General features: G+C 38.2%; 1 protein-coding gene across 2 annotated transcripts in view; it reads right to left on the minus strand.

The window, feature by feature from the left end:
- Window positions 1–26,794, minus strand: part of ITGA8 (integrin subunit alpha 8) — a 207,745-nt gene that overhangs the window by 65,288 nt on the left and 115,663 nt on the right. For both annotated transcript variants that reach the window (XM_027847948.1, XM_027847949.1), the window contains exons 17-23: window positions 25,683–25,837; window positions 23,653–23,790; window positions 23,087–23,154; window positions 21,338–21,485; window positions 12,519–12,611; window positions 10,282–10,361; window positions 4,209–4,289 (exon numbers count right to left, since the gene is read on the minus strand). In XM_027847948.1, coding sequence (XP_027703749.1) covers window positions 4,209–4,289; window positions 10,282–10,361; window positions 12,519–12,611; window positions 21,338–21,485; window positions 23,087–23,154; window positions 23,653–23,790; window positions 25,683–25,837 — 763 coding nt within the window. The remainder of the gene's footprint in view (window positions 1–4,208; window positions 4,290–10,281; window positions 10,362–12,518; window positions 12,612–21,337; window positions 21,486–23,086; window positions 23,155–23,652; window positions 23,791–25,682; window positions 25,838–26,794) is intronic.

Below are 26,794 nucleotides of genomic sequence, written 5' to 3' on the forward strand. Positions count from 1 at the left end.
CAATCTCAACCTCTCCTCTTATCTCTGTGAACCTGCTCCATCAATCATTCCTATTCTCAGTCTCTTCTCAGGTACCCTTTATCTCTCCTCCCATTTATTGCCCAATTTCCTAGATGGATCAGTATACCTTTGTTTTCTTTGCTTATCAGCAATTACAGCTTTACTCCTAAACCTCTTGTAATCTGTTTTCTGTTCTCACCACTCTACTCAATGACCTATATCAGCATTACTAATGACCACCTTATCACTAAATAAAAAACACTTCCCCCCACTTCCATTTTTATTTTCCTTGACCTCTCTGAAGCATTTTGGAACTGGTAGTCCCATCCTCCCTGTTACCCTCTCCCCCTTTGGTTCCATGAGGCTACATTATTATAGTTCTCATTCCTATCTCTCTGATTGCCCCTTTCTACCCCCCTTTGTTGGTTCTTCATGCTCCTCCTACCCTTTAAACCTCTTCCAAGGTACACTTTTTTTCTCTTTTCCCCTGTCCCCCTCCCTCTCCCTCCCCTCCCCCTCCCCCTCTCCCTCCCCTCCCCCTCCCCCTCTCCCTCTCCATTAAATTGAAGCTATCTAGGAGTAGGGTCTGGGTCACATCTATCTTTGCATCCCTACCATCTTGATTATACGCCTTGATTATAGCAAGTATTTAATAAATGTTTGTTGAGTTGGTGTCTCTGTTGAATAAACAATGCTTCCTTTCCCTAGATTAGATGAAATTGCTGAAGGGGGAAGGTGTGGTTTTCCAAAGATTATCCCACATCAACTGACCATTTTAAGAAGGAGGAATATAAATGCTAATATGGACCAGATTCACTTCTAATAATTCTAATAGGCTCATGGAAGAGTCATCATTGCGTACTGAGCTAAATGTAGATGGGATCATCATCATCAGAAAGCAACCTAACAGATCAAATTCTTTTTGGCCGTGACATCTTACAACCAACGTCAATGAAGTCACTGGAAAACTTGGGTCTCTAGTAGGGGGAGTTCCTACACAGATCAAAGCACCGATGCTTGTAGTCTAATATTTAGAGTTAGATTTGGCAGGAGTCTTAGAGATCATTTAGTTTAATCTCTAACCAAAACATGAATCTTGTTTACACATCCAGCCTTTGCTTATAGACATCCGTGGCCAGGAAAATTGTCACCCAAACATCCATGGCCAGGAAAATCATCACCTCCAAGAAGGTTTATTCCATTTTTAGAGAGCTCTATTTTAGGAAGGTTGTTTTCTTCTCTTTATTGATCTGAAATCTTTGTAACTTCCATCTAGGGCCATGAAGAGAAGTCTATTTCCTCTTCCACGTTGCAGCTCTCCACAAATCAGAAGACTCTCATGTCCCTTCCAAACTGTCTACTTCGGGCTAAATATTCTCAGTTTTTTTTGAGTGGTGGCATGAGTTTAGGGCCCCCTACCATTTTCTTCCAGGCCACCTTCCCCTGGATACAGCCCTGCTGGTCAATGCCACTTGAAAAATACAACACCCCAAACTGGACATATCATTCCAAAGTGGGGTTAAGAAGGCCAGAATATAGGGGGATGGTCACACTCTGCACACTCTGGTCCTGCACAACAAGTCAAAGCTTTTTGCCTGCCGGCTTCTTCATACTGGTGACTCATGTTGTAGCCCACTACTACCCTTAGGCCTTTTTTCATGTGAATTGCTTTCCCTTCGTGGTTTCTACCCTGTAATCTACTGTAGTATTACCCAGTACTTCTAAATGGCTCACAATGTCAACAATTCGGTATATAGCTATGTTTAAAAAACCAAGTTGAGATTATCTAGTTTTGAACTAGGCTGACAAGTTCCTGTGTGTTTTTCCTCAAAGCTAGACTCCACATTCGGCTCAGAAAAACACACATACGTGAAAAGGGCTTCAAATTTATTGTTTAAGATAGTGTCTGATTTAAAGAGCAGCAACAAATCTAATAAACTTGCTGCTGGCCAAAAAGGTTCGTGTTTCCTGTAGGCCAAGCATTGAAGATTCTCAATACTTTACTTTTTCATTCCTACAAGAACCCAACATTTTGAGAAATGCTTCCTCCACCAATGTTGATATTTGGAGGGAAGAATTTTATTTTGAAAATGGCCAAAAACAACTTCAACATCACCTTATTGAGTCAGATTTAGGAAGTTAGATCAGCAATTTCAATGATCACATTCTTATAATGAAGTTTATGTGGGATGACATATCACAGTTATTAGTACAAAAGGACTGGTTCCATGTGTCTCCCTACCAAGAAAGGAATCATAGTGGTGACAAGGAGACGATTAAATACATTTACCCCAGAAGTTCAATATAAAAAAAGGGAACATTTTACATTAAACCTTAACTTAATTACCCTTGGTTCCCTTCACTCAAGGAATGTCTCTCCAATTTGACATTTTATTTGCAATAAGAAAATGATTTTATTTTATGTCAAGTTGAGAAACTGAGATTTACTGTACTTTAAGAATCCCAACTTTTAAATAGATTTTTTATGTATGAAAAGCACAAAAGGATAAATAATAAGGTAGCAAAGAATAATGCCTTGCTATCTGTTCTCATCAACATGAATCTAAGAAATTATTAAATGTCTAAAGCTAGCTTTAAAATGAAATGAAAATGGAAATTAGTGCTATGTAAGGGTTGTGTTGTAAACAATATTTATTAAGTTACTGTGATTTGCCATTTTCAATGGAGAATAAAACTGATTCACTTAAAATTCATTTTCTTTTCTTTTTTTTGCCTAATTTTGCCTTGCATGTGGTATAGACTTAGAATGTTTAAATCAAAATCTAGCAATCTAGTTCCTCTAGCTCATATCTCCTATTTGATTGCTCAATCAATAAAAGACCATATTGTAATTTCATCTATGCCGAAATTGTCACAAATGAGGTCTATTTCTAAATTTTTGTTGTTGTTCAGTTGCTTCAGTTGGGTTTGACTCTTTGTGACCCCATTTGGGATTTTTTGGCAAAGATATTGAAGTTGTTTGCCATTTCCTTCTCAGGCTCAAACTGCGGCAAACAGGGTTAAGTGTCTTGCCTAGGGTCAGACAGCTAGTAAGCGTCTGAGGCCAGATCTGAACTCAGGAAGATGAGTCTTCCGTATTCTATCTGATGCACCACCTAGTTGCCCATGCCTTAATAAATGGCTTAATAAATTGTTGTAACCAAAAAATTGACCACCTGTTGCCCTAAATCTTAATTCTGAGTTTCTCAAACTTAGCCAAGCTGATCCTTGGATGACAGACATATAAGCCATCACCCACTAGGATATCATGGTAAATAGGAAATAGTAGATTTCTATTTCAGTGTCCATAATTGAAGACAACCTGAACTAAATACAGATGGAATCATCATCAGAAAGCAACTTAACAGATGAAATTCTTTTTGGCCATGACAACTCCTGACCAATGTCAATGAAGTCATTGGAAGACTTGGGTCTATAGTGGAGGGAGTTCCTACAGAGATCAAAGCACTGATACTTGAAGGCTAATATTTAGATTTAGATTTGGAAGAGGTCTTAGAGATCATTTAGTTCAATCCCTAACTAAAACATGAATCTTGTTTACATATCCCGCCTTTGCTTAAAGATGCCCAAGACCAGAAAAATCGTCATCCCCAAGAAAGTTCATTCCATTTTCAGTCTCTATTTTTAGGAAGTTTTTTTTGTTGTTTCTATTTCTCTATGTAGCTACAGTTGAAAATATATGATTAAAAGTCTCTTCTACTCTTTGACATAGCGCTAGCAGAATATGTGAACACACAACGGAACTGTATAAGCAACTCCTGTTATGGGAGCTCACTTCCCCATTGCAGATGTGTGTACACATAGATAGAGACAGACAGATATCTATATATGCATGTATACATACATATGTACATATCCATATTTATATACACACATACACACCTATATATGTGTAGATACTATATAAATACAGAGATCAAAAGATACACACACACATACAGGAAACACACGTGTATATATATGTGTATCTTAGTGAGCTAATTAGGTCCATAAAACTATGTGGTCAGACTAGGGTCACATCGTTATTAAATGTTAGGGGTGGTTAAACCCAGGTCTTCCTGATTCTAAGCCTAGGGCTCTATCCCACTCTACCTTGCAGAATGTCTATGCTATTTTTTCAGTGTTTTGTCTCTTCTTCTGCCCAGATATGTGACCATGCTATTATATAACTACAATCTGTTACTTACCCTCTTATCTCTACTTGAGCCATAGTGCTGACATTGATTTGCAGGCTCACGGAATTGCTGTCTGGATTATCTTTGTTGGAACTAAAATACAATAACACCGAAGTTAATTACTATCCTAAAGAATAGTAACTAAACAATACAGTCCATATTTTAAAAAATCAACAGGGAGAAGTGGCTTGAGCATTCTAAAAAATCTTATTTGAATATGAAATTATCTTTTAAAGGTCAAGACATTTCAGTACTTAACACACACCGAAAAATGACTTATCTGAAAGCATTGTAAATGTCAGGAGGTGAATTAGTCTTTGGAATTTTGATAGGAAAGTGACTAGATAGAGTTTGCCTTCCGGGATCTACTAGGCAGATACTTTCACAAATCTGTGCATTATTTCCATTGTCTGTTATATAAAAGATTGCCCAGTCAACACTTGGTTTTCATGCTAATGGTATGGATATCCCTAAAGAAGTACAATTGTTAAAAAGCATTTACATAGGGATCTTGAAAAACATGATATTATCTACTCTTCTAATGGTAAATTTACTTCCATGGTCCAGTAAGAAGATTCTTGGCTCTGGAGTCAGAATACCTAGGTTCTGGTAATAATAGCACACACCTCCCATAGTGGTCATCAGAATAAAATGAGATACGTATAAAGCGCTTGGCAAACTTTACAATGCTATACAAATGCTAGCTACTGTTGTTGTCGCTACATCCCATTCCTGGTGCTCATTCCCTATGTGACTTTCAGCAAGTCACATAAACTTCCTGGGCTTCAGTTTCCTCATCTGTAAAATAAGGGAATAGGACAGCATGGTTGCAGAGGTCAGTTTTAGTTGCATATCTGGATCCTATTTCTTGAGTTAATATTATCTCCACATCCACTCTCTGGGTACATGGGAAACGTGGGCTTAAAGTATATTAGTTTATAAAAAGAAGCCAGATTGGGTTGGAAAACTGCATCGTCTATGCTCTGACAATAAAGCAATGAATTGTCCGTGACGTGCTTCGAGGATCTCAGGTGAAAAACACACTTTTTTGTAATTAAAAAATGACAGTAAAATCATTCTTATATTTGTTGATATTTTCTCAAGCAAATTAACCTCGGGAAAAATTTCCTTCTTAACACCCTCCCCCCAACCAACCACACATACTTTAATAAAAGAAGCATCAAAGCTACAAAGAAGACGGGTAGAAGAAATTAGAGCATTTACTGAACCAAATGTATTTATTTCCTATTGTTGTTGTTAAGTTGTGTCTGACTTTTTGTGACCCCATTTGGGGTTTGCTTGGAAAAGATACTGGAGTGGTTTGCCATTTCCTTCTCCAGCTCACTTTACAGATGAGGAAACTGAGGCAAACAGGGTTAAGTGACTTTCCCAAGGTCACACAGCTACTAAGAGTCTGAGGCCAGATTTGAACTTAGGTCTTCCTAACTCTAGGCTCCAGCACTCTAGCCACTGTGTCAGCCTAGCTGCCCTAATTTATTTTCTACCATACATTAAAATTAACACATTATCTACAACCTGCAATTGCATGGGCAGATTGAGAATGTCTTACAGTCTGGCTGCCTCCCAGGGAGAACTACTTGGGTTTTTGTTTGGGATTCCAAGATTAGAAAGAGTGATTTAGAGAGAAGTAGTATAGGATTGAACGCCCAGTGAACAGGGTTTCTTCTGGTTGGCTTTTTAAAGCTCTCTAAATTTAGAAGATGGGAAGAATAGGATAAAATTCAACAGAAACTCTCAAATGGGGGAAAACGTCATTAAAATGTGCTTCTTTTTTTTTAACATCCTGGTCGACCACATGTACTGATAAGGCAACCTAAACTACAAACACAAGGGTGAAACAGAAATTGGCAGATGGCGGGCTCAGTTTCTGTAGTGGGCTAATACTAGTATGAGCCTAGAGGAACTTGCTCACCACTATCTGAACCCCTGTTACCATACTGGCCTATTATGATCACATCTGGGGAGCATCAGTTAGCTAGGAAGGTCGATTTTTCAAGGACATCATTGGGAATGACTAACCACTGAGGAACAATTAACAATTTTGCTGGATGCAGGCTTTGTGGTTCTGAGTTTCTTCTAAGTCATGGGCAATGCTTTAGTTGGCAAACCTGAGTCTTCTAAGGAATAGCTACACTTTCTTCTATTTCCATGGTAGCGGAAAACACAGAGATTGAATTGTAAGGGCAATGCTTATGTACGTAAGTGTGTATTTCAATTGTGTCTTGCTTCCAACTCTTTTAATTGGCAATGTCATATTCTTCATAATACGTGGCAATGTAAACAGGCATCAGGTATGGAATCCATTTTTTAACATGAAGTATATATTGACTTTCTAGAAATACAACCAAGTCAATCAAAGCCTGGAAACCAAAATTTCTGATCCTCTGTCCAAAAATCACCCTATATCACAGCAATTCTATGATATTCTACAGTATGGATTTTCTAGGGAAGTTTGTAACTGAATCCAGTAGTGTTTAACAAAACCTCCTCATAAGAAAGGAACCACAATTAACATGTACAGTTTGTATACTTTTTTGACTGTTCTCTGAACAGCAAGCCTCCCTTGCTAATACTGCTGCTATATTAAACAAGTAATCCATCATTGTCTATGGTATAGTGCTATTTATACTTTCTGCTCTATTTCTAAGCAAATTAATGGTGAACTTCCTCTATAGGAATACATCCTGGTATATGCCACGGGTAAATATGTTTTTCAGTTATTCTTCTTCTAATCTTCCTCACCACTCACCATTTCCTTTCTGTTCCTCTGTCCCTGTCTGTCTCTTTGTCTCTCTCTTTCTCAGTCTCTATCTCTGTCTCCTTCTCTCTCCTTCTTCTTTCCCTCCCTCCTAAAGGTACCATTCAGCCTTCTAAGATTCTTGACCTTTTGATTATATCAGCCAATAGGATTCAATGTATAGCTTCTCATCTGGTGAAGAAAAAATGGATAAGATGATCACATGGGCCTGTTATATACATAGGAGACCCTACTTATGCAGAGAAGCAAATGCTTTCATGTATCATAGAGCAAAAGCAGTGGTAAGGCCTTTTAACTTAAACATATGGTAACTCAAAAAAGCTCCAAGTTAATGACTCTGAAAGCCAGTTTTCCTCTTGTTGGAAACTAGGATTCCATATGTGGGGATCAGCATCCAGGAGTGCCCCCTTGAGAGTCGAAATTTGATTCTGAGATTTACTTTACTTTGCATTTGGTTGAACTTGTTTAAGCTAAAATCAAACCATTTTACTACAGTCTTATTTGCCTCTTTGGGATCTATCAGAATAGTAGGTTGGTGAGAGTTCATTTCTCTCATAACAATTAAGTGCGCAAGTGATTTCCTGGATTCAAAATGTGCCTTAAGTGTTTCCTAGGGCTTTTTAACCAAATCACAGAATAGGAGCCAGGAAGGGACTTGGACAGTCACCTTGTCCAACCTCCATTTCACAGATGAAGAAATTGAAGGGCCAATAACTAGGAACAGAGTGACCAGGAGTCCAGTCCTTTTTTGATAATTCCACGGTTGTCAATATCATGTTTATTTTTTTTTCATTTTTCAAGACAATTCTTAGATGGCAGCACACTGCTATAGCATTTAAATAAGAAAAGAAGATCAAAACAAATTCTTTTAGGTGAAAGTGAATGTGAAAAAATATCTATTCTGTTTTCAGTTTTCAATTTTCAATTTGGCACTAGGTGAGAGCAACCATGATCAAAAAAAGGACAACTTTCTACAGAAGGGCATTGGGGAAGGCTCCTAGAGTGAATGATCACTCAATCAGACCTATCAATAGCACTGCTTATTATACACAAAGTGCTGCAATTACAAGCGAGAAAAAAGGACAAATTAATTTTCTTTTTTTTCTTTCTTCCTTACTAAATGGAGCTCTGTTTTGTTTTTGGTTTTGTTTTTGTTTTTTTTCTCCAAAGCACTACTGATGAATAGGAGAATAGAATCCAATAGTGTCTATTCAGGGAAGCAGAACTCCATGAAGCTGCTTTGGTTAAAACTGCAGACGACAAGTGGAGTAAAAAAACAGTTCATGATGTAACTAGGAGATAAATTGCAGTTTTATAATATATGACACTTCTTGGACCTAGACTGAAAATGTATGTTTCCTTATGCACTCTGGCAATTTAATAAGATAAGTGGCGAATGCTCACCCTCTGCACTTGATCACCAATACAAAGAAGAAAATGACAACAAAAATGTAGGAAGATCTTACTGACATCCAGTGGAAAGGGGATATAAAATGAGGTATAATGTTCCTTCACACTGGGAATTATTCACAATTGCACAGGAACCCAATGGTCTTGGGTGCAGTCCTGATCAAACACCCTCATCAGATCCATTCCATCCTCACTGGTTCTGTATATTTCAATGCTCTTCATCAAATGAGTTCTATTTTCTTTCTCTCTCTCTCTCTCTCTCTCTCTCTCTCTCTCTCTCTCTCTCTCTTTCCCATTTGGGGTTAAGTGACTTGCCCAGGGTCACACAGCTAGTAAGTGTCAAGTGTTTGGTCTGAGGTCGAATTTGAACTCAAGTCTTCCTGACTTCAGGACCGGTGCTCTATCCACTGCACCACCTAGCTGCCCCTATATTATTTCTTAAGCAATAGGAACAATACCTGTGATTTCATTGGTAGAGGGAACACCCATGTGAGGAAAGTCCCTCTGCCAATGGAGGTCCACACCTTCTCTAAAGCTGGCTCAGAGATATGCCTAGAACACTGAGAGGTGAAGTCACTAGCCCAGGGTCACACAGCCATGATTTGTCAGAATGTACCCTTGAACTGAAATCTTTCTGGCTTTGAGGCTGACTCTCTATCTATTATACCATGAATTTCCTTGGAAGAAGGGTGCTGACTCTAAGGAAATTCATTATATAGTAGTCACATAATTCACTGTACGGGATCCAAGTTGAAAATCTTGGCTCCATGGTTTTGTTTAAAGCTAAATGAAAGTTCTAGGCCACTCTATTAGCTGCATAATCTGGGGCATGCAGGGAAAAGGGACTGGCCCTTACTCATCATCAATAAATACTGATCCAGTGAATGGCCCTGTTGAGGTGTTGCATTGCTCTTGGGTATACATTCTAGCATGGTGTTCATTCCAGTTTTAGGATGAAAGAACTGGGTAGAGGGAAAAGGAAGAAATTCAAATAAACTCAGAGACATGAAAAGGACCAGTCTTAGTAGTAAGAAGCAGAGATATCTGGCTGTCTAATGTTGAGATCTGGGGGGTGGTCAGGGAAGCCTCTCAGTTTTTTTCCTTCCCACATTTATCATGCTATCTAAAACTCTGCCATCAAATACTCATTCTTTCATGTCTTAGAGGTTTTGCTTGACCTTAATCTCTCCTATTAAAATGAAAATACTACCCGGGAAAAGGTCATGCCATCAGTTATCATTTATTTGACTAATAGTTGGCTGGGTTCAAGGTAGATGCTTGGAAGGTTGGGGTACCAGGATAGGGAAACAGGGAAGAGAAATGAAAGGAGAGAGAGGCAGACTGTCTACTTCATAATCTGGCCAAAGACTGGTCCTGACAACGAGATTCCTTTCTTCCTCTGAGATATATGTAATAGCTGACCGGGGCAAGGAATGGTAACTGTTAGAGTGATCCATGGGCTGGTCCCCTAAGTCAATTCAACCACTACAGATAAATATTGAAAAAATGCCTTTATTAATACAGTCATCGAAGTGGGGAAATTCCTAGAGATCCAAGGGTCCTTAGCCTTTTTTTTTTTTTTTTAAATCATAGACCCTTTTGACAGTATGGTGAAGCCTATGGAGTCCTTCTTAGAATAATGTGTTTAAAAGCACAAAATAAAATGTGTAGGGTTACAAAGGAAACCAATTATTTTGAAATACACTTATCAAAATATTAAAGGATCCAAATTCACAGAGCACCACGGACTATCCATGGACTCCAGATTAAGAACTATCTTGGACAGGTAAAGAAAGTTTTGACCACTGTTTCAGAAAAGTTTTTAAAAGATGAATAAAATAAAACAACAAGTGAAGAAGAGTGCTTAATCCAAAAGTTCATAGTCCTTTAACTTACCTTCTGATTTGGAGATCAAAGTCAAGGCTCGTATTGGTATTTTCAAGACGGGGAACAGCAAATCGGAGGCCGAGTGAGCACTAGGAAAGAATCAGATATGAGACTCAGCCGTGACAGGATCCTAAAACTAGAAAGTCATCTTTGCTCCCAGTTTAGGGATGTGTTACACAGTAACCCTGGCAGAAGGTCTGCTATCCAGCTTCTTCTTAAACACTTCTAGTGACAGTGAGCTCTCTACTTTGAAAGGTAGCCTATTCTATCGTTGTCAAGAATTAAAAACAAGACTAAGTAATGGGAAAACCATGAATGATTGACAATATGGGGTTCATGGAATATTATGTTCATAACTAGAGTCAAACACTAGCTTTCAAAAATAACCCTACTTGACATTCTTTTTGTTTTTTGGGTTTTTTGTTTTGCTAGGAAAAAATTGCTTAACATTTCTAAGAAGTTGATAAACCTGTAATGTATTTAGGCTTATTATGGGCATTATTTGCTGCAAGAATGAAATAAGATTTTATATGCACATATGTGTATATATTCACATACATATATGTGTATATATGTGTGTATTACTTAATCAGTTTAACATGTAAAATGTACAAGGTCCTGTAGCAGGCATTAAGAGCAGTACAGAGATTAACATAACATAGCTTCTGCCCTAATGAAAACAACTTTTAAAATACTGGTGTCTGAAATAATACTCCCTTACATTTGAATAATACTTCATGCTTTTAATGGTGTCTTTACCCATAGAATTGCACTGTAATCAATGCACATGGGATCTTTTAAAAACACAAAATAGGCAAGTAAATATACCAAAGTGTCACATGAGAAAACAATACAATGAAATTGGATATGGTGAGGACTATTATAAGGGTAAGATAAGAAAGCTAGCAGTTTTCTGGGGCAGTAATCCTCAGAGATAAACCAATACAAACTACTCTATACCTTGGTCTCTTAAGATTATTTGGGTGGTCAAATGGATTAGCTTCCTTTTTTTTCCCTTTACTTGAAGTCATTTTAACCTTAAAATTTAGCTTTGGGAACATATTCTGTCCCATCTATGCTTCCATTTATGTGATGGTGGCATGACAATTTTTAATCCTCATTTTCTCTACTTCAAGTAAAAAATTTCCCTAAGTTTTAAAGCTCTCACATTATTCTCAGTCTGCATTTAATACTAACACAGGAATTAGAAACTAATGACCTGCAGATGCTGAATAGCAGTGATTTTATTTCTTTCCTGTTTGGTCTTAGTAGGTCTTCTCATTCAAACTAGGTGGCTGAATTTTTCTTGAAATAGTAAGTAGGGGACTGATTAATTGGCTCATAAACACATGCTGCTATGTAGTTTTCTATGCTGTAGTTCAAATATCCTAGTCTGATTATTTACCTTTAAAACCATGGCTTCATGGAATATTGAATATTTGTGTTGTCCTCACAATTTAAGAACTTACTTGAATAATTATTACTTATTAAAAATTTTTCATTTGTTAAATGACATTTGAAATCTCCAGAAAGACAAGCTTGCTGCCTATCCTTACTATTGTTGACTTCATTCCCAGAAGACAATGAATAATGAAGGAGACTTAGGACCTTCTTTTTTTTCCAAGTTGAAAAAAAATAATACAGCACATGGAAATTAGCACAATAAATATAGCACATTTATTAGTTTGCATACAGAAGAGGCACCTCAAAGACCAACTGGGAAATCCTCTGAAATTTCACAGTAAGAATTGAGGAAAGAGAAGTTCCCTAGTTTGCTGTGCCTCAGCAGTATTTGATCTCTTATTCTGATCATCTGATTCCTCTGCCTCCATTTGTGTGTGTGTGGGGGGGGGGTGTGTGGGTGTGGGTATACCTTTTTTTTTTTAAAATTGGAGGTAATCCAAGAAATGAACTCAGACATTTCTGCATTTTTAAAAATTGAGTTTCTAACATAAGTTTTGCAAGTAGAACTAATTCAAAGATAAATATGAATCAGAAAATTGGTTTTCAATGTCAAGAAGAAAGCATATAAAGGCATTTTCCTTTTATGTTTTTGACCCCAGTTCCTTTACTCTCTGTGGAAGATGATGCTAGATCTCACTACTTCAATAATTTCCCATGTAAATGAGCAATTTGTTTTAGCCACTGCTTGTTAAGTAGCTGAGTGCTAATTGAGTAGTTTTCCACTAACTTCCCTTAAAATTCAATTAGATAAAAATCAGCTCCTACACCTGGTTTTCTCTTACATTTGTTCCAGCCACCATAGGGTTCCCCAGGTCACACACCACCATTCTGGTTACGTTGTCCATCTTGTATTCACAGCTCAGTGGGTGCAGAGCCTGCAACAAGGGAGAACGCCAAGACTGAGTCTGGGGGGTCAGAAGACATCATACCCTGGAAACAAGGAAAGCTTTGTGGTTGTGAAAATCCTTTGATTTTAAACACCTGTGTGGGCATTTCTGCACAAAGACTTACTTCATGACTGTCAACCTGCAAGGAGGAAATGGGGAACCTGAAAAGGATGTGGAGGGGGGAAGCATAATTATAGAAATAAATGAGATGGAGGAATTCATCTGTTGTGTTTTGGTGAGAAGAAACAAGTAGCGTGGTATTTACTCAAATGTCTCAAAAAAGATCTCCTATCTCCCAATATGCAGATTCAAAGAATAAAAATAACCTTAAATACTTTGTTATAATAATAATAATGATGATGATGATGATGATGATGATGATGATGACGATGGCAACTCTTGTTCATTTGGGGTTTGAGGTTAACAAAGTCCCTTCATCACAACATTGCTGTCAGTTAGTAGTTCAAAGTGAATGTACGCATCTATGAATGAATACCATGGGCCTATGACATATGTACTTTTCAAAGGGGCTTTCAAAGATGTCAATGTCAAAGTGAAGGTAAGTTTGAAGAGTTCCAATGCCTACCCCAGCTCCAGGGTGGTGGTGGAAGTCACTGGGGATACAAGAGTATATATTCCTCTACTACTAAATATTTGAAAAACTGAATGGTTGGTTAAGTAAACTTAAAAGTAGATTCACGTTGTAAACTGTTCTATAGTCAAGATCACTCTCTACAAATGGCAAGTGAACGTACTGGTCCAGAATAAAGAGGGCTGAGTATGGACAGAGTCAGAGGACTTCGATTTAGATCCCAGGACTGCCCACTATATGTATGACCTTGGGCAAGTCACTTTGTGGGCCTCAGTTTCATCATCTCTAGGACGAAAGAGTAGAATTCAATGATCTCTGGTAATGCTTTGTAGCTCTAAATCTATAGGCTCTTATTATTATATATTACATGTTATACATTTATAGATATATGCTTGTGTTCATTTACATGTTATTATTGTTACTAAGTGATATGTGTCATCAGGTTTCCTCTGGATACTAAGAGCCTGACACACTAGTGCCTTACCCATCCTTGTGAAACAGTTAAAATAATACTGAATTTGGAGTCTCAGAGCTTAGGTTCAGATCCTGGCTCTACTAGTTATACTTCTCTGAGCCTCATAATAATGATAATGATGATGATGATGATGATGATGATGATGATGATGATGATGATGACGACGATGGTAACTGTTGTTAATTTGGGGTTTGAGGTTAACAAAGTCCCTTCATCACAACATTGCTGTCAGTTAGTAGTTCAAAGTGAATGTATGCATCTATGAATGAATACCATAGGTATTATTATTTATTTTAATCTACTATTGTAGTATTTCTGTTCAGCTACAGTCTGAACCAGATGCCCCCTAATGTCCCATGTAGCTCTGAGATTCTATAACTATTGGATCTCTGTTCCATTCTTTCAGAGCCCTACTCTGTGTTAGGCCATGGTCCCAATATCCCAATAGATCCTTGATCTCAATGATGGGTATATTCCTCCCAACAAAATAGATTATTAGCTAAGTGAGTACACTGGTACATGCTACCATGTTCACTGGTGTTGGCTGCCCTCATGGTATTATAATCTCACTGATATGGATGCATGTTACAATCTGTCCATGCCTTCTTACCTTTTACAATTCTTGTATATGTCCCTCTGTAATTTTCATAAAGAATATATTCAATATACTTGAAACTTTCCTTCAGTTTTTAAAATATTTCTTGGATACCAGTATAACTCTTGGACTGTTCAGTAATTATCCATCACTCTTACTGTGGAACAGGCCCATTTTTTTCCTGGCCATACTTATCCTTGATAATTAATGGTGTGCCATTTCTGAAGTCATTTCCTACTACTGCCATCTTCCTGATCACCCAGGCTTACAATGTGGGCATCATTCTCAACTCTTCACACTCTTTCTCACTCCCCTCCCTAAGCAATTTGTTATTTCTACCTTCACAACATACTGTCCCTTCTCTAACATTGTCCCCTACCTTTGTGCAAGACCTCACCACGTCATGCCTGGACCATTATAATAATTTTCTGGTTGGCCTCTCTTCCTCAAGTCTCTTCTCATTCCTGTCCATCTTCTGCTCACCTATCAAAGTGATCTTCCTAATGTGCAAGATTAGGGGCAGCTAGATGATGCAGTAGATAGAGTGCCAGGCCTGGAGTCAGGAAGATCTGAGTTCAAATCTGGTCTCAGACATTTATTAGCTTTGTGACCCTGGGCAAGTCACTTACTCCTGTTTGCCTCAGTTTCCTCATCTGTAAAATGAGCTGGAGAAGGAAACGGCAAACCACTCCAGGGTCTTTGTCAAGAAAACCCCAAATAGGGTCATGAAGAGTTGGACACTACTGAAATTATTGAACAACAACAAAGTTCATGTTTGACCATGGCACTCCCCTCCCCCCACTCAAGAAGACCAGGAACTCCCTATTGCTTCCAGTATCAAGTATAAAATCCTTGATTTGGCTTTTAAAGACCTCCACACCTTCCCTGCTTCCTATCTTTCCAGGGTTCTTACACTTTCCTCTATTCCCTATACTCTATGATCCAGTCACACTGGCCTTATTGCTGTCCCTCATCTATGACATTATCTCCTACTCTATGCATTTTCACTATCTATTCCCCATGGCTGGAATTCTCTCCTCCACCTTTTTCTTCCTTCAGTTCTTAGCTAAAATTCTACCTTCTGCAAGAAGCCTTTCTCAGTTCTCCTTAATGTTATTGTCTTCCCTCTGAGGCTATCTCCAAATTATTCTGTATATATCTTATACATAATTGATTGCATGTTGTCTCTTCTCAAAAGACTGTGAGCTCCTTGAGGACAGAGATTGTTTTTGCCTTTCTTTATATCCTGAGAATTTAGCACAGTGCCTGGCACATAATAAGTGCTTAATAAATGATTTTTGACTAACTAGAGTATCAGGGGAATTTATTGAATAAAGAAAACAAAGGAAAAGAAAATTTATCCACTTGCTAAGAAAATAACAAAAAGCATTAACAAAGTTATTTCTATGTTGTCCCGTACGACTTCATCAGGATTTTCCATTTCTCATGCAACTCTTATCTTCTTTGGTAAACATTTTGATTCTGTCCAGCAGCCAAAAAACAAACAATACATTTTTTATCCTTGCTAGAAACAGTACTCGAGCTTTTTGGCACCTACATCAATCAAAGATCTTTTTTCTCCATTTCTATTTTTTTTTACATTCATTTTCTTTCAATGGCTTAGAATTGTTGAACTGTGGTTTAGGAAAAACAATTCTTGTTTTGATAGATAGCAGTTTTTTTTTTCCTCATTGTTCCAAGGACCCTTTTTTTATTCTTCCATTTTTAGCAATAATCAAGTCATTAGTGCGGGAACTGTAACTTGTTGAGGACTTTGTGATAGTGTAATGAGGTAGGCAATTTTTTTTTTAATAAGCAGCAAAAGAAGAAAGAAATTTGAGATGCCTCAAAATAGTAGCACTCTTCCTTCTCATCAACTAGTCATTCCTCATCTGTGTATGGGATTTGAGCAAATCTCATTCTCCAGTGTCTCACTTGATGCTGTTTGGAAATTGAGATCATTTCATTTATTGTCATCTTATCTCCAGCACCGAGCAGACCCCCGGCACAGAGTAGGCTCTTAATACTTTATGATTTATTGACTTTTGTCTTCATTCTGCTGATCTCCCATTCCACCATCAAGGCCCAGCTTGAGTGATATCATCTCAATGAAGCCTTCACTGATTCCCACAAAAGGTAATGTCGTTTTCTCTCATCTGGTCTCCTTGAATTTTGTACTTTTCATATTAAGATTTTCTCAGGATACTTGGTATGAATTTCTTCTTTGTTCCCATAGTACCTACTTGCATTATGCTTACCTGAGAACATGTCTCCTTCCCCTTGGTATGCTCCAAGCTCCTTGAGGACAGGGATTGAGCCATTAAAAATTGTATCCCCAAGTTTTTGTACATAGTAGGCACTTAACATTTGTTATTACATTCTAGCTTTTAAACCATTAATCTGTGTGTATCTTACCTCTCCCTGCTTGATGATAAGTTCCCTCAGGGTAGAGAGCCTATCTCATTTATCTTTTACACAACTCTCTTTCTCTACCTCCTCCCCCATGCACTGGGGCTAATGGTAGGCACTTAATGCATTCTGGTCGAAATGAGTAAATGAATGTTTTAAATTAATCAATAAATCAATACTTCAATAATGTATCATTTTATTGATGTGCGTACTCTTTCCATAGGTAGATTGCAGCCTCCTTACAACTTAGAAGATAATTCTTGAGAGCTCTCATGGCTGAACCATTCATTACTCTGCTCTCCTCTGGGTAATGAGCCTCCTTGAATTTAGCTAGGCTGCAATTCAGTTACTATACAATCTGTTATCAAGCCCCTATTCCAAAACTTTCCAGCCCTGTAAGAACTATCAGACTACCAGTGTTTGCCCTTAGTTGGCATACGTGGCCTTTGAGAACCCACCGTGACCTCCCCTCCATTATAAGATACCCAAGTAGGACAGTGGAGATAATGCTAATCAAATGTCAAGTAATTACTATTTACCATGTGCACAGCACTGTGCAGATAGACACTAAGGAAGATACAGAGGAGTATTTAAGGCATAGTGCCTGCCCTCAAGGAATGAATAATATAGCTAGGGAGCCAGATATTAGCACTCCACAGCATGCCAAATAACATCCTTCATCTTCTACCATACTATTGTTACCATAACTTTATATCTGTTCCTATGTGTTTATTCCTTTCAACTTTATAAGTGCACTAGATTTATTCTTTTTTTCTTTTACTGTCCTTTTTGTAAAACAAAGAGACACGTGATAGACACTGACAATGAAGGCAGAGGACCTGGGTTCAAATTTTGCCTCTGATGTTTATCTATGTGACCTTGGGCAAGTCATTTAAATTTTCCTGAGGCTGTTTTTTCATCTCTAACATGAAGGGGTTAGAGTAGATGGCCTCTGAAATTCCTTAAGATCTGTTCTCATTACTGTGATTATCCTATAAAAGCTCAAAGAAAAACAAAGTACCTTCACTCCTAGCAAAAATTAGAGGGCAATGCTATCAAAAGGAGGTTTTGTCTTTTAAATGACTCTTAATTAAGGCCTCTGAAATCACACAACAGACTTCATGTTGTTTGAGATGTATTTTTGAACAATAGACAAGTAAAATCTTGGTATCAGATGAAAATTATTTTTCCTTTCTCATCCTTGCATTAGAGAAGCTACCAACAATTGCAGCTGAACAGAAATATAGAAGGGCATATAATGTGAATGGCCTCTAAGTCTATAGGGACATACCTGAACATGAATTTTAGGAACAAATGGGATATGGAAAAGAAGAAGCCATGTCAAAGTGAAAAATAAAGACTGGGAAAAGTGGCTCAAGCAGAATTGATGGCAGAACTAAATAATTAGGACCAGATGGACTTCGACTGCGGCCACCATTTTATCTGGATCAGGGCTTGTTGAACTCTTCAGAGCTGAATTTACAGCCAGAAAGTCAGAACAATAACTGCTCTCCATGAAGTCAACCAAAGAACAAAGTTGTTGTTATGTTAAAACAAGAGAAATTTCTGAAACATGTTTCTTTGTTTAACTGAGAGGTGGGACAACATGGAGGGAATTCAATCCCAAATATGTGTGGAATCTCAGAGTTATTTCTTAAAATCACATCATTGAGCTTGTTTTTCTTTGGTTTGTGCATAATTTTGGGATCAATTCTAGATTCCCATGTAAATGGCTAAAAGAATGTTCTGAGGGTATGATCTTGAATCCTGTGATCTTGAAAACTGTCTTTCTTCATTGTCATCGGCAAATGGTATCCAGCATTCACCAGGGGAACGGTACTATGCTGGCTGACAAGGTTGGTACAAACATATAAACACACATGTATATGTACATATTATATTCACACATTTGTGTATATGCTCATATAATCATAGCTCTTGACATATACATATATGTATATAGGTACATGCATACCACATATGTATATATACCTATATTTACACATATACATCTATATACCGTTATGTGTATATATATAATCACAACTCTGGATGTGTGTGTGTATATACGTGTATGTGTATATGTATGCATGTATCCATCCATCCATCCATTATCTACCCATCCATCCATCTATTTCTCTATCTATCTATCATCATAGCTCTCAATGTGGAACAGATTGCCTCTACTTCAACCCTCTCATTTTATAAATGAGGAATCTGAGGCCTAAGGAGATTTTAGTGACTTGCCTCATTTTGCGTCCCCAGTGCTTATAGCATGGTGCCTGGCACATAGTAGTTGCTTAAACAAATGTTTATTAATTATTGATTGACAAATAGTAGGGATCTGACATAGACTCTTCTATTTCTGATTTGTTCCACAGAGCCACATACCTGGTTGTATGCTTATATAAAGACTGTTTTACAAATTACTTGCTTGGAAACAAAATTATTTTCTCCTGTTTTTCTTTTTTGTGTGTTTGCCAGTTGAGACTTTGTCAACTTATGATTTCATAAGGAATTCAACTTTATCTAATGAACATTTATTACACACTAACTGTGTGTACGACACGGGGCAGAGTAGGACCAGCAAGGACTACAGAACAGTTTATTTTTAATATGATTTGTTCACTCTTTCATAGCAAATCCATAGTGCTTTGCTAATCATTTTTATGTGGTTCCTTCCATCAAGTCAATCAATTAGGCATTTATTGAATTAATTTTGACTACGATGAAAAGCAAAAGTTACTTACATTTGTTTAGTGCATTGAGGTTTACTAATGCTTTCCTCACAACAACACCATGAGGTCAATAGTATATTGGCAGATGAAGAAACTGAGGCTCAGAAAAATTAATTGACTTTGCTCATGGTCACATAGGCGCCAAATATCTGAGCAGGAGCTGGAACCCAGATTACCTAACAAGGATGCCAGAGCTCTTCAGACTCTGCCATATTTCCTCTCAGTTCTATGTTAGATGCTATGGAGTTTGGGAGTAGAAGCCAAAGTTCCTGTCCTCAAGTGTGTGTGAATCCTTGTGATTCTGATATCCTGGTTCCCTCAAAGCTTTGTAAGACATTTCAAGGATAATGTAGATGAAGGAACTTCAGAGGAGGGCACAAGACCACTCAGTGCAGGAAGAGTAATGAGGAATGAGAAGAAACAGCATTTGCCTGAACTTAATAAAGGGTGGCACTGATCGAGTGGGAAGGGAGAACTAGTCAGTTTTTCTTGGTCAACGCAGTGAAACAGTAAGCCAGGAGGCAAGAAAAATGGACGTGTTCCCTCTGCAAGGCTGATGCAGCCTATTATCAGTCCACAGCAGGCTCGGGCCTGGTTCCACAAGCAATAATAAAAACCAGGCCTCCTGTGACCTGTTTGAACTGTAAAAAGCTCATAAACAGGCTTTAAAAAAAAGGAGGGATGGAGACTGGGGGGCAGGTGGAGAAGAGGGGTTTGTCTTTTGTCACTTCAGTCAGACGCTTATTTATTTCTTCTCTTCCTCAGGTCAACTCAAGTAACTGTGATTGTTCAAGTTGCCCCTTCAATATGTGGGCGATGACATTACTTGTCGGGCCACATTATACAGTAAGCATAGTAGGCCCTGGGCCTAGTTCTAAAATAAAATAACATGACATAAAGGGCTTACTTTTTTTTATACTTAAAAAAATCTAGCAAGATTAGAAAGAGTAGATATACAGAGTCAGAGTCATGTCCAAACCAAATTTTTTCGTAAGGTGAAAAATTACCAGTGGATATGCACTTTTGGAGATTTTTTTTTTGTTGCAAAATCAGATATACTTTTAAGGATGCCCTGGCATTCTTGTTAGGTGATCTGGGTTCCAGCTCCTGCTCAGATATTTGGCGCCTATGTGACCATGAGCAAAGTCAATTAATTTTTCTGAGCCTCAGTTTCTTCATCTACCAATACACTATTGACCTCATGGTATTGTTGTGAGGAAAGCATTAGTAAACCTTAATGCACTAAACAAATGTAAGTAACTTTTGCTTTTCATCACAATAAAAATTAATTCAATAAATGCCTAATTGATTGACTTGATGGAAGGAACCACACAAAAATGATCAGCAAAGCACTATGGATTTGCTATGGGTCTGGAAACAGAAGTGCCTTGGTCCTGTGAGGACCTTAATCCTGTCTTAACAATCTGAGCCCAGAACTTTTCTTCTTCCTGGTTTATTTCTCTTATAATTACTACCATGAGGTAAAATTCTCCTGCCCTGTTAGCCAGGAAAAGAGCAACGGACAGGGCTTCTCTAAATCGAGCTGACTACAAAAATATTCTCATATGTATTTAGTACTTTGGAGTTTCCTAATTGGTCTACCCATGTTATGCTGGTCGCCAGAACAGCCCTACATTCCAGTAGAATGTTGGTTTCTTGAGGTCAAAAAGTGTTTAGTTTTTATTTTTGTATCCCCAGTGCTTAGCACAATGCCTGACACATCTTATAAATACTTGCTGAATGAATGAACCCCTGTGACCTAAGGGGTAATATCACCATTTCAAAAATAAAGAAAGTGATAAGTCTCTTTAGCTTGATTTGAACTCAGGTCTTCCTGATTCCAGTACCAGTACTCTACCCCCTGCACCACTCAGCCTCAATATTATAAGTGATTTTAAAGATTACCTTGATGTTGCGTTCAATACCAATGTAATCTGCTTCTTTAGGTATCACCACAAAGAGCTCAGCTTCATAGGCCCCTTCCCCTCCATTCCTTGCATTTACTAAGAGCATTAGATGGTTTTCATCTCCAATGATCAGCTGGTGCTTATCTCTACAAAGAAAGAGTTAAAGGACTAATTAGCTATGGCAGGTCTACAATGGTGGAGCAGGGTGCCCTACTGAAGGCTGCTGTTCCTACCAATGACTTGCTTGGGACTACACAGGAAGGATGGGCCATTGGAAATGTGACAGGTTAAGAATGACAAAAGGCTGACTGGGGGCGGGGGGGGGGGGGGAGAAGCCGCCATTAACAAAAAGTCATTACAATGCACCATTCCTGAAAATGAGAGACAGAAAAAGAGGAATCTGGAAGAGTCAAAGAGGAAAAGGTGGAGAAAAAAGCTAAAACAAATACCCTGATACTAGGATGTGGGGAAGAGTACTCAAGGAAAGCAAATCAGTCAATACAATGAGCCCCAGAGTAACCGAAACCAAGGGTCCTGGCTTTCTCATCCCTTAACATGAAACCAATGGAAGAAACTCCTTAGCTAAGAACTTAAGCTAAGGGACTTGGAAGACTATCACTTAAGAATGGTCCTTTCGTATTTGAGGATTGTTCAAAACTATCATCTTCATAACCGCCCAGCATGGGAGAATGACCTCATAGCCTAAGAAGATGGCCTTTCACAGTTCACAAGGGAGACGCAGCAGGATGATTCTCACAAAGTTGTTGACAGCCACTCTGAGGGTAGGTGTGGAAATCTACCTCCCTCCCCATCCTGTACACACACACACACACACACACACACACACACACACACACACAAATGCACAGTCCCATGCATGCATGCACAGACACACAACTGGATATTCAGACCAGCTGTTCCATTTTCTCTCCTAGTAACAAAATACAATGCAACTTATAAATGCCTAGATCAGTGAGTGCTAACTCATCTTTTAGGAGCTATGACCATTTGATTTTGTCAGAGATCCTTAAAATATATATATATATATATAATTATAAGTATTTATATGTCTATATAGATAGATAAATATCAATTTTATAATTAATCTCCAAATATCTCTTGAGATAACTGGAGCTGCACTTGGGGTGTTACGAAAGCAGGATTGGGGATTGCTCATTATATGCAGGGTGTGAACATGACTGAGCCTCTTCTTATTATGCCTTTTCCATTTGAGCCACCAAATAAATTAGGTTCTTTTCATTAATCAATCTATCATCAAGGACTTATTGAACACTATTGAGTCTCAAGGTCTATCTATCTTCATTGTATTTTAAATATGTATATCTTCATTAATTTAGATACATATGTACATAAATTTAGCTCCTATGCTTATAAAATTGTTTAAAATATGTTATATATATAGAGAGAGACATTTTATATATATACTTAGGCATTATATACAGGTATTATACAGACAACATATATTAATGTACGTATATGTGTGTATGTATGTGTATGTAAAAATATATACATATTTTTCCTCTCCCTGAAGGATGAAACAACTCAGGCAAAATCTCAGGGTGTGTCTCCTGACATAAGTGACAAAGAACTGACCTAAACCACCTCAAAAATTACATGCAGGGATTTTTTTTAAGCAATTGGAAGTATATACTTTCCCTAGAGCAGCTTTAAGTAAGCACCTGTGTTCCATTAGGTATAATACACAAGTTTATTTATTTAAACTTACGGTCTAGCTGAAAGTTTCAAATCAGGAATGCACATATTGTCATCTCCACAGTCCACCAGGATGTGAGCCTACATTTGTTCAAAACAAGCATCAGTGGTCTCTTGGAAAACCTGAATCACTGCCTTCTTTCAAAAATAACTAGAAAGGCCACAAATTAAACAAAGGTGCATCTTACAGTACACACATCTCCACATGGCTGCAAGCTCACCAGCCCTACCAGAGGAGTATAGTTGACATCCTATCTCCTCCCACCCTACCCCCCATCCCAATTCAATCTACAATTTTCATACGGAATGTAGCCCTGGCAATGTCAGGAAGATTACAGCCTGTATTGCTTCTATTACATCCACATTCTGAATGAATTAAATCTGGGTTTCACAAGGGGAAGGGCTTCCGAAAACACAATGATGCAGTTTCAAGAAACATGTCAGAAAAAAATTCCAAACTGTTTACACATTTGCATGCAGGAATTAAATACAAAGAGCTGGGATCTGTTTCAAGGTCACATAAACAACCTCCACGGACTGGTTGAACATGGGCTACTCGAGAGGGGTTCCCGATCATACCTGCTCATTAACAATGCTTTCCCGGTAGAAGTTCAGTATTGGTTTGACAGCGAGGCCTTCCTCAAAAGTGGATTGATCCAAACTGTAATTCAAGCTAATGTTGATTGGAGATAATTTATCTCGGAATTCAGTTTCATCCTGGGGGAAATAATCACAAAATTAAAGAAGGGTCCATTAAATAGCTACAAGATGCTAATCTATGACAGCAGCATGACTTTTTTTTTTAAAAATAAACAACACTGGGTGAATGAAACAATTATCACAGCAACAGGCTGAGAGATTTGCTGATTTATGTGGACTATAGTGGCTAGCAAAATTAAGAGTCTTCCAGAGGTGAAGTCACTGGAAAAATCATCGTGTCAGTCAATGAGCATTTATGTGCTTACTATGTGCCAGGCACTGTGTCTGGGGATACAAAGAAGGGGGGTGGGGGGAAAGCAAACCCACACTCTCTAGGACATCTCTATCTAATGGGATGACACATACAAATGACTCTGTGCAAACACGACACATAACAGGATAAACTGGAGGTAGTATAAGAGGGAATGAAGGCACTAGAATTAAGAGGGATTGGATGAAGCTTCCGGTAGAAGGTAAGATTTTTGCTGGGAGACGAAGGAAGCCAGGAGGGCAAGAAACTGTGATCCTACAGGAACACACACACTCTTCTCAGTCACCCAGACCATCAGCTCTTTACAGGACTTGCTCTCCTCTCCTTACAAGGTGCTAAGCTCCCAGATTCGCACGTGTATGCAATGTGCATAGCATAGAATGAGAACAATCTTTAACAATGTAATTAAAAGTATCATGGACTGGATTCCTAAAGAGGATATAATTTATGAGTTTCTTTGAGATCAGATACATAGTAGGGACTTACTAAATGCTTGTTGAGTATTTAGTAACAATAAGATTAACGATAATAAACATTAAGATTTACACAATCATAGCTTTGGAGCAGGAATCATTGAGGTCATTTAGTCCAACTACCTCGTTTTACCAATAACGAAAGTGAGGCTCCCTGATTTGAGTGACTTGCCCAAGGTCACACCAGGAATAAGTGTCAGAGTTAGGTCGTTAACCTAGGTCCTCTGACTCCACATTCAGCATTGTTTCCATTGAGCTAAGCTTCTACATTTTATGTTTAGAAAATGCATCTGGTCACTCTTCTTTCCAAAGTTACTTGGAGGGCTAATTTGGGGATAGCTCCATTTTACAGATGAGGAAATTAGACTCAGGGAGAAGTGATTAACAAGTTAATAAGCAGTAGACCCAGGCCTCTCAACTTTGCCATGCCCCCTTTTAACTTTTAAGTGCTCAAAAAATGTCAAATTATTATATTAGTTCATCCATGAACTTGTCTGGTTTTGAAGGCATGGGCTGAATCCCATGATTAAGATTTTTCAGAACAAAGGAGATCTAGGAATGGATGAACTTCAAGCTCCATTATGGTATGTTCCTAAATTATTGGGAATAGTAAACATGTTTTATTAGCGCAAGGGGTCTGGACACAGTTTGTGAAACTTTAAAATGGTATTTCTCTTTTATTAAAATATACAATCCTTGTAGGTTGGGACTGTTTTATTCATTGCATTGTTCCTCCTTGAGAACAAAGGACAACCACCAACCAACCAACCAGCCAATCCCCCAAGCCTAGCAGATAGAAGGTGCTAAATACTTGTTGATTCACAAAAGCTAACAGAGATTAAGGCAGCTCTTTGAACCAAATGACGGTTAAGTTGCAAAGAGTGATTGGAAGTTTTACTGGGATTTCACAGTGGTTCTCTGGGTATTGAGAGGCAACAGAGTAGTGGATAGCCTTCAAGTCAAGGGTTCCAGTCCCTCTTCTGATGCATACTGGCTTTGTGACTCTGAGCAAAGGACTCAGTCTCCCAGTGCCTAGTGCACCAGCCACTTGTAGGAATGTGAGTTACAAATCTTTATTGATAGGAGTCTCCTAATCACAAGTAAGAAAAAAAAATCAAACCCTACTGGGAGTAGAGGCCAGAAAAAATGATTTTGGAGAGGCTTACTCGGAGGTAAATAATGAAGTCCTGGCACTGGAGGGATTGATGCTGGTTTATCACTAGAGAGAAGACAAGCTGTGACTGATGATTATCCCTGAAGAGGGTCCTCTTAATGGCTCCCTTCTGTTTCAGTGAATCTAACTGCACGTCAGCTATCAGAGCTACAGGAAAAAAGTAAATTAAACATTTAACACAGAACAAAAACCTTTAATGAACAACATGCTTTGCCACAGACACAAAGGCAACTGTTGCTCCAAGTTGGTGCTTTGGGAAAGAATATTTTAGAATGGGAATCCAAAAAAGAAAAATCCAGGAAACAAAAGTTGATGGAATTTATAAGACATTTCTGGGATTTAATAAATAGACACATGTAATGCCAGCTGATTTTGATGATACAAAATCACAAAAACTCAAATTCAGAGGGGAGATCACAGATGCTCTCATCTCATCAACTTGAAGTTGAACAAGAACTCTCTTGCCACCCACCTGTGAAGTAGCCTTCACTTGCAGACTTCTAGTGAAGGGAAATCCCAAAACTTCTGAGGAAACCCATTTTCCTTTGGGAAGGTCTAATTCTTAAGAAGCTTTCCCTGACATCAAGGCTAAATCTGCCTCTTTGTACCTTCCTTCTACTGCTCTTAAATGTGTCTTTGGGGACCTAACTGACCCAGTCTCATTCATCTTCCAAATGGCAGCCCTTCAAACACCTTATAACAGCTTATGTGCACACCATCCGTTTTGTCTTCTGAACACTAACCAGCCCCAATTCCTTCTACTGATGCTTAGACAACATGATGTCATAACCCTTCGTTATCCTGGTAGGTAGGCTTCTTCTGAATGCTCCCAGCTTTTCAACGTTCTTCCTAAACTATGGCATCCCACATTTGAAACAATCATCTTGATATAATTTAACAAGAATAGAGGCAGTGATACTTTGATTTTCCTTGTACTGAACACTCTACCTTAATGCAGCTCAAGATCAAATTAGCTGTTTGGTATCATATTACACTACTGATTTCTATAAAGCTTGCAGTTTATTAAGCTCCCCAGACACATACATAACACACAAATACACATGCATCTATCTATCTATCTGTCTATCTATATTCTGTTAAATG

This window comes from Vombatus ursinus, unplaced genomic scaffold (genome assembly GCF_900497805.2).
Source record: "Vombatus ursinus unplaced genomic scaffold, bare-nosed wombat genome assembly UNPS02005459.1, whole genome shotgun sequence".
In the NCBI taxonomy this organism is placed as follows: Eukaryota; Metazoa; Chordata; class Mammalia; order Diprotodontia; family Vombatidae; genus Vombatus; species Vombatus ursinus.